This window comes from Numenius arquata, chromosome 3, assembly GCF_964106895.1.
Source record: "Numenius arquata chromosome 3, bNumArq3.hap1.1, whole genome shotgun sequence".
In the NCBI taxonomy this organism is placed as follows: Eukaryota; Metazoa; Chordata; class Aves; order Charadriiformes; family Scolopacidae; genus Numenius; species Numenius arquata.
In genome coordinates, this window is record NC_133578.1 from 544266 (window position 1) to 553047 (window position 8782).

The 8782-nt window shown below is 40.1% G+C and overlaps 1 protein-coding gene across 5 annotated transcripts in view; it reads right to left on the reverse strand.

The window, feature by feature from the left end:
- Nucleotides 1-8534, reverse strand: part of PKP4 (plakophilin 4) — a 48861-nt gene extending 40327 nt beyond the window's left edge. For 4 of the 5 annotated variants that reach the window (XM_074145368.1, XM_074145367.1, XM_074145371.1 and 1 more), the window contains exon 1: nt 8406-8534. In XM_074145368.1, the coding sequence (XP_074001469.1) occupies nt 8406-8534 (129 nt within the window). The remainder of the gene's footprint in view (nt 1-8405) is intronic. The other variant, XM_074145370.1, reaches the window with a different exon arrangement.
- Nucleotides 8535-8782: the final 248 nt, after the last annotated feature.

The window sequence follows — 8782 nt, forward strand, 5'->3', positions numbered from 1 at the left end:
TCTCTCAAAAAAGGTATCAGTGAATCAGCTGCAATGCTCAGCTTGGTGTCACCTGCAAACTTGCTGGGTGTCACTCAATCCCACTGTCTGCCTCGCTGATGAAGATAATAAATAGTATTGGTCCCAGTACAGACACTTGAAGGACACTACTCATCACTGGTTTTCACTTAGACGCCAAGTGTGGCCATCTGGCCAACTCCTTATCCATTTCACAGTCCCTCCAACAAACCTGTATCTCAAATTCAGTGGCAAGAATGTTGTGGGAGATCGTATCAAAGGCCTTACAGAAGTCCAGGTCGATGCCATCAGTAGCTCTTCCCTTGTCTACTGATCACTCTCTGCACTGTAGAAGGCCACCAGATTAGTCAGGCACATTTTACCCTTGGTGAAGCCATGTTGGCTGTCTCTAATCACTTCCATAATGTCTTCCATGAGAATCTGCTCCATGACCTTACTGGGCATTGAGGTGAGGCTGACTGGTCAGTAGTTCCCAGGGTCCTCCTCTTTTTACCCTTCTTAGAAACAGCTGTGATTTTTCCCTGCTGCCCGTCAGTGGGGTCTTCACCTGACTGCCGTGACTTTCCAAATACAATGCAGAGCGAGGCTTGGTGACCACATCAGGCAGTCCCTCAGGACTCTGGGATGCAGCTCATCAGGTCCTATGGACATGTGTGGTCGGATTCCTCACGTGGTTTCACACCTGATCTTCACTTATAACAGGAGGGACTTTGTACCTGCCTCAAGGTTCAGGGATTTGAGAGATGTGGGAAGAGAGATTACCACTGAAAATCGAGGCAAAAATGTTAATTTTTTAAAACTAAATTAATATCAGTTAATTGCAGCTGTGGTTGATATGTCTTAAATACCTGCACAAATACATAAGAGATGGATGGTTTTAGAGCTACCATCTTCTTTATAGCTGGAATACCTCATGTTTTAAGTCTTTTTCTTTTAGCCTAAGTCATCATATTATTATAGAAAACTAAGTTCCAGCCACTTCTGAATAAGTGCATTGATCACCTTCATAGTCTCTGCTTCCTTGCAATGACATTTTGTCCCACTCTGGATGGAGACCTGTCCCCTGGCACGTTTATCTGTCAGACAGCACACGGTCTGTTGCAGGAACCCGTGTGAATGGGTTTCTCCAGCCGGCTCCTCTGCGAGCAGCGGGAGAGCTCCTCAAACAAGAAACCGTATGCTGCTGGCTGCCAGCAGCACAGAGAAGCTGCTGCCCTAGGCAAAAATTACAATTCACTGACTTTTATAGTGCTGGCTTGTGACAAAATGACACGACAGGAGCCAAATAAAACAATTAATAAGCTTGTTTGCATTTGCAAAAGAACATCTATGGGGCAAGAACATACTAAAATTCTAGTGTAGACTACAGAATATGCTGCCATACTGCATCAAACCAATCAAATCTTGTCAATCACACACACTACAGTGCCTTGGCCAGAGCTACTTTTTTTAAAAAAAAAAAAAAAAGGGAAAAAAACCTGTGTAATTCTATCCACCTGTTTAGCAGTAACCACTTAATCACCTTATAAAACTACAGTTTTTGTATTCATAACCTAAATCCCACTGCAAAACCACAAACCGTATTTCTTAACACAAAGCTACAAAAAATGCTAGCTTTAAATACAATTACATTTAAGGAAGAGGAAGTATACGCACGGTTCAAGAAAGAGAAGAAAAGAATTTGCTTTGGAAAGGCAATCATGGAGACTGCAGGCAGACAAGCTTCCACGAGTGAAAACCAAAAGCTATGGAATTTTAGAGCTGTCTAATTTCCTTTTGGAGGCTGAAGTCTCTGGAGGAGGGACAAACCCTGTTGATGTTGAAGTGTACCCCCCAGCTGACCAAGAACAGCTCTTGCTCGGCAAACTCCGCAAGGCAAGTGGCAATTCATCAGCAACGACGCTGAGGTCTCACTAAAGAAGCCACTTCAAGGTCTCCACTGCCACAAGATACAGATGAGACGAGTTATCCCAATCCTGAACACTACATACTTTTTTCACCTGAAAGCTGAGTAGCTCTGACAGGCTTGTGGCTCCCTGGCAAGTGAAAATAGTTGCCAACAACACGATGCTGAGCTATTAAGAGGAAATATTGGGAAAAAGGTAAGTAATGGGAATGTACCTTATATGACTGACCATGAAGACCTGTCATCCTCCCTTTGCAGGCTTTGGATAATAAAAGAGGGTTTAGAGGCAATTCTGTGCTTTCTATCTGCATCCCATTATGATACCATGTTGCAGAGATCCAGCATTTTCATTTTGGTTATTGAGGAACTTTTATCCCTCAGTAACACAGCAGAGAATGAGGAGTCTACATTCACAATGTTGAGAAATTAAAATGTCTTTCTTCCTGCCCTGTTGTGATTGGAAAACCTCTGGCAAAACCCAGATAACTTTAAACAAACAGTGGTCCATCTGGCTACCTGAAGGTCTTCTAGTGACAACTATGCACGAATCAGCAGCAACAGCACAAGCAGTGAAGACAACTCCAAAACTCTTTGAATGATACATGCCTGGCTAGTCAGACCAGGATCGGGCAAGTTGGGACACCTGAGAGAGATGAAGCCATTGACAGAGAGATGCATCTCTTGCAGCTGCTTGGCTTCTACCGGTTCTCAGCGGCTGCTGTTGGAGAAGACAGGGCTAGGACGGGATGTTATTTCAAGCTGTAGTAATGCTGGGATATGCTAAGTTGCTTCAACAGCTGAATGTCACCGTCTTTGTGAAATATTAAGAAGGTAGTTGTAAGCTAAACTATGAAATGTTTTCCTAATTATAAAAATGTTGCCTGTCCAGCAATTCAGTCGAGCCTTTGCCAGTAGTTTGAGTAGCTATCATTTGAGATAAATTCTTTTACCTTACATTTACCATTTCTCAATCAACTGCAACAAAGCAAGCAGAGCCACACCACTCCCACTGCCTACAAAGTTCAAACCGTGCAAAAAAGGCAATCACACTTTGGACATTTCTATGATACAAACGTGCAACGCAGAAGAGGACAAACGATGTTAAGTTCATTTATGCCTTCTTCACATAAACCTCCTGCACTGATCTACAGAGTTCTACATGTTTCCACTTGCTGTAATTCTAAGCTAGACCAAACAACTGATTACTTAAAAGCACACTGAATACTGTATTTTTCCCCAACATGTATATCATACTGTAGTGACCTAATATTTACCTTCTCTACCAGGATCTATTGAGAAAATACCCTGTGCTTTTAACTAACCATATTATATCAAACTTAAAATTTTCTCTAAAAATAAAGTTTACTCACGCACACAACTGCATTTGCATGCTTTCAGTATCTCAGTATCTTCCAAATAGAAGACAAAAGATGAAAAATTGGCCAGGGTAAAGAGAATCACAGATTACAGGATGTGAAATGACACAGCTACAATTATTGGCTGATCACACATACTCTGTATTCAACAGCAGCAGACCATTAAAGCCCTTAATACTCTCATGCCTGCATTGTTCACCAGTCTGGTAAAAGAGTTTAGTGCTGCTCTAGCTGATGAGGGATCAAAATTTAAGCAATTCATAGAAAGCTTACTTTAGTCAACGGTAGGGAGGAAGAATGTCTCTTGAGGTATTCACTGACTACATCTGAGCAGCATCCTCTTCGGAAACTGTTTGTTACAACGCTGGGTTCTCTTAACCTGGTGCTGAATCTAAGCATCCTGTCTGCCAGGTGGGGACCGGAGGTCAGGTGCTGCTGAGCAGACAGGCTGGTAATCTAAACCAATTTTCTGTTACAAAAATAAATACTCCAGTATATTTCAGGGGTACCCACGGTTCTAGGGAGGCTCTTTTTCTAGGGGAGTTTCTCCTCAGAAGCCCACCAGTAGATGCTAGAAAGAAATATTAGTTTCTAGACCTTCATATGAATAAAGAAGGACCCAAAATTCTGATTAAGGAAATGAGTTAGTCACTTCATTTGAGACATGAGCGGTACATATTTTGTCCTAGAATAAGAGCCTTGGGAAGTGGACTTCTCCGACCTGATTCACCAAAACTGGAAATGCTTGTAAACAGCAGACACAACAAACTTCAAAGTTCTGGGATTACACAGGGAAGCATGACCTATGCAATTGAACACAATATTAAGAGAGTTGGAAAAAAAACCAGTTCTTCCAGTCATTTAGAAAACATTGACAAAGATTTTTGCTTCAGTCATACAAAGCTTGGAAGTTCATTAAATAAAAAGTATAGCCTCCATTTCAGAACTGATACACATTTATCCACTTAATTGATCACTAGATGCATGCAAATCAGAATTTCAAAGTGAGAATGTTCAATGATTGTGCCTAATTACTGAAAGTGCATTTAGAAGTCTTTTTCTCCTGTATCTTGTTGAAGTGACATGCCTACACAGTCCGATTATAGAGTGCTTGATATAAAGTACTACGTACCTGAACTGGTAAAGAAATCCCCTGAACTTAATATGAAAATACTGTCATTCTAGTAAAGATGCTTTTAAACATGCAATAATAAACTCTTTGCTGTATGGAGAATGCATTCTTTCCTCCATTGCCATCTGAAAAACATAGGTTTTTGTCTCCCTTACCCAAACCCTATAAAAGCATCTCAAGAACTACATAGAGAATTTTGTACTTAAACTATAAAGAAAGGCAAAAAGTAAAGTGCACACTAAGTATATGATATGGTTCAATACAGTTATACAAAGGAAAAGCTTTTGCTGAAGTGTTGAACGGAAGTGAACACTTCTAGGAAAACAGAAAAACCCAAGATATTTGTGATTATTCATCCGAAAGCATATCCAATCATTCTTACTCTATTGTCACCTATTTACAAAAGAAAAGGTGAAAAGTTGTCCATCTTTGGGTGTCAAAACCAACTAGACCAAAGAAACAAAAAAAAAACCCTGCCTCTGCTGCAAGTGCTTCTCTCTTAGCAAAGAAATCAAACCCAGCATATTCAGATACTTTTGAGAACTGGATGGATGGGCAGTTTTTCCTGTGAGACCTTTTCTCTCAGCCCAATCTGAGTTTTTCTGAAAAGGAAAACTAACACGCTAAGCAGGAAATTCACAATTCCAAATGATCCCATTTAATCTTGCCAGTTCAGCAGCGATTCATTCCAAATTCAGCAGCACACGGCTCGCGCGTGTGAAGCAGCAGTGATTCCACAATCTGTCTGGAGCTGCTGGCAAGCACCTGCCCCTACGTGTCCCCCCCCGTTACTGCTATGATGCTGCCCCCACAATTCTTAACAACTGTTTACTTTAGTTGGAAATAATTTACCTTTAATACGGCAAGAGACTCCCTACAGAACTCAACTAAAGTTTTACACAAATACTCCCCAGGATTCAGAAATACAGACATATATATTTTAATGCTTTAGTTTTACTTAAAACTTGTTTCAGCATTTCCTGAGATACTCATATCCGTTGTAGCATGGAAACTTTGTAACATTTTAAAGTGACACGTTTTGAAAACAAAACCCAAAACAAACCCACAGAAAATGACCCCCTCCCCAAACACACAAAACCAAAACAAAACCCCCCAGAAGCCATCAACAAATCCACTAAAAGGAAAAAAAAAAAAAAAAGCCAAAATATGTTTCAGCTTCACTACAGTTAGGTTTAGGATTTCCCTCCATTCAAAAAGGAATTCCTCTAGTAGAGATGCAACTTGTACCAGGAAGAGCCCGTCCTTCCCTTGATTTTCACCCAAAAGTACATGCCCTGGTGTATCCACAGACCGACCGACCTAACCCGGTAAAAGGAGCGTCCCCCTGTCCCCGTCACAGCCAGCCGTGGTTGTGGTGGTGGGGGTGTGTTTTCACATTAAAACAAAACCTGTAGTACTACAAAGCTGTAGTAATCTACATTTCTTCAAAGATTACACTTGTTCAGCACACATTATTTTATAACACTAAAAGTGAACTGAAATGTTTCTTCCCTAAAACACAATGGAGGGAGACATCCGCAGCTGCCCGAGCGTTGCCTCTCCGTGAGAGACTGCTGGGAGCTCAGGGGACACACTCCGGTTTGGTAAAAATGTTGCTTTCAACTGATTTGGGTCATAGGAAAAAGAAACAAATGGAGAGTTTATCCTAAGTTGCTCCTAGAGTTCATAGATTAATTTGTGCAACTTTTTATAGAGTTGTATCTATGCCACTACAGTAGAAAGCTTATCAAAGTCATTCACTAAATGTATCTACTTATTTCAGAACTACTGTAGCAATTCTAAACGTTTTTATTAAGTTAAAATCTTGCACAATTTGACAAGTAACAATAAAGTCTGTTTTGAATTGTGTTTGCACTGTAGTAAGTGTTTCTGGAGTAGTGGAGTTAAGGTGTGGCAACTGCTTCACAAATACAGATCACCGCAAATAAAGAGGGATTCCCGTACAAAGGGAAGTCGGGCCGTAGCAAACAGCCGAGTACTGTCTGCTCAAGCTTAATAAAGTAAATAACTGCACTGGAAAATATTCTGTTCTGGGCTTTCTGCCATACAGGAAGGGTGTCGAGTATGTCAGTGTCCATAATTATTATCAACAGAAAAAATACCAGAAAGCAACAGTTCAGCTCTTAATTCTTTCACGTTATCATGTACAGGAGTGAAGTACAATTTACATCTTCCTCCCCCTCGTATTCATTCTAACGTGTCTGTACATTCTAAAGTTAGGCTACAGGTCTGAAGTTTGTGTTCCACTGACTATTAAACGCTATTTTTTCCTTTCATCAGAATCGAATTATTTATTAGTCCATGTTTAATAGTCTTTTTGGGAATGGTAAGGGGAAGAGGTTTTAACCTCCTTTTTAAAAATAAAGAAATACTCCATTTTTTTCTCTAAGAACAAGAAAAAGATAAAAACATTTCTTGGGTAGGAAAACAAACGCCTCTTCACTGTATAGTTTATCATGTCCCACCCTGATGCAGACAGTGCTGCCCTGGTTGCACGTTCAGGTTAGGCAATCACTGTTGCATCCAGAGTGCAGGAAAGCAATGCCGGACCCCAATCCCAGGGGTAAGACCCTCGGCTGGTGCTCACTAGCAATGACAGTTCTGGCATTAATTGCGGTGCTGCTCACCACTCAGCTACCATTACGAGCACGGTCTTTGTGAACTGCAAAATAAAACGGACCAACTTAAAATCATCACAAACGTACACTAAGCAAATGAGTTCTAATTGACATTTGTGATAAGCTGGGATGGCACAAGGGAAGTGACTGTCTCAGAGAATGACGTGACCGAGATCACTGTGACTCAGATGACTGCGGTTACTCCTACCTCCACAGCCTCCAGTGTTAACACCCTCTGCATTGGAAGATTTAATATTAGTTTTAATATCACTAAGAAATTATTAGGATTGCTACTGTCATCCTAAAATACTTTTGAAACTATTAATTCAGGCATGAAAATAAAGATCCAAATTTCATCATCCTGCAGAAACTTTTTATTTAAGACTGAAGGTCCTTAAATAAAAGGTGGGTACAAAATCTGTTATGACAAGACCATATAATCTAATTCTCACCTTTTTTTAAAAAAAAATAATAATATGGGGCAACACGTGAGAACTAACCCATCAAGTGTTCGCACTCAGAGTTAATACCTTGAATCAAGTATACTGATTTATCTTAAAAGTGCTGAAACAGAGACAGAAAAGCAAATTTATTCAAAAGTCAGCTGTTACAATTTATGTGTTATCCAAGATAGAAAATTATTTCCATTTCTGACGATGAAAGCCAAACTGTTACTTCTCTGTGGCTTTTTTAAGAAAAAAAAAAATCAAAACCCCCCAAAATTTCAGTTAGAATGTTTCCTTGTAAAGCTGCCATTTTTTTCCCCTTGAATGATCTTTACAAATTAAGGCTGAACTTGATTTCAAACACAATTTTATTTTCCCTATAGAGACTATCACTAAGACACATGTCGACAAATGTGTGGCAGGTTTTAAGTATGTTACTACCTTGGTACTGACAACTGAAACCAAAGTCGAAGTTGAAAACCCATTCTTTAACAAAATACAATGAATCATACCGAAACCTTTATGGGCAGATTTCTGTAACACAGTACCCAGCTTTGCAAAACGTACAAAAAGGACCTGTTCTCAGTGTTGCATCAATTCTTTGCTAGCTTTTCTTTTTTAAACAATAAACCTGCATTTCAAGTCTGTTTTACAACAACAGTGCATACATTCCGAGGGATACAGAACACCATAATGAACCTTCTGTTCGATGCAATTAAATGAACCCCTTATATTCAGATTCTAACATTTTGACCTACAAAATACACTATACCAACGCAGGGCAACACATTTTAGAAACAATGTTTTTTTCCAGACAATGCAGTAAAAGACAATGTTAACTCCACAACACACGCTGAACTAGTGAACTGCTGAAAAGGCGGCATGTACCTGTTCCTTTACAGAAGCCAAAATGGTAGTGGCAGTGGCCTCTGGTTCCATGCCTGGGCCTGTGGAAGGTTCCTGCGTGGTCTGCGGCAGCCCCTCCTCCACCATCGGGGTCTGCTCAGGGGCTGGCATTTTGCCTGCAATAACAATATTTTGAAATAGTTTACATTTTGAGCCAGTGACGTTTACGAAAATTCAAGTTTTCAGGATTATAAACTCTCTTATCTTCTTTCTAAAACCTTTCGAAACTTAACCAAATTAGCAGAGAACTTGGTATTATTAGTATCAATGTAAGTTGCTATTTCTGTGCTTCACCTTCACAGACTGAAGTCAGAATTACATACGGAACGTGAGGGTGACATGATAAGCAGCATGACATT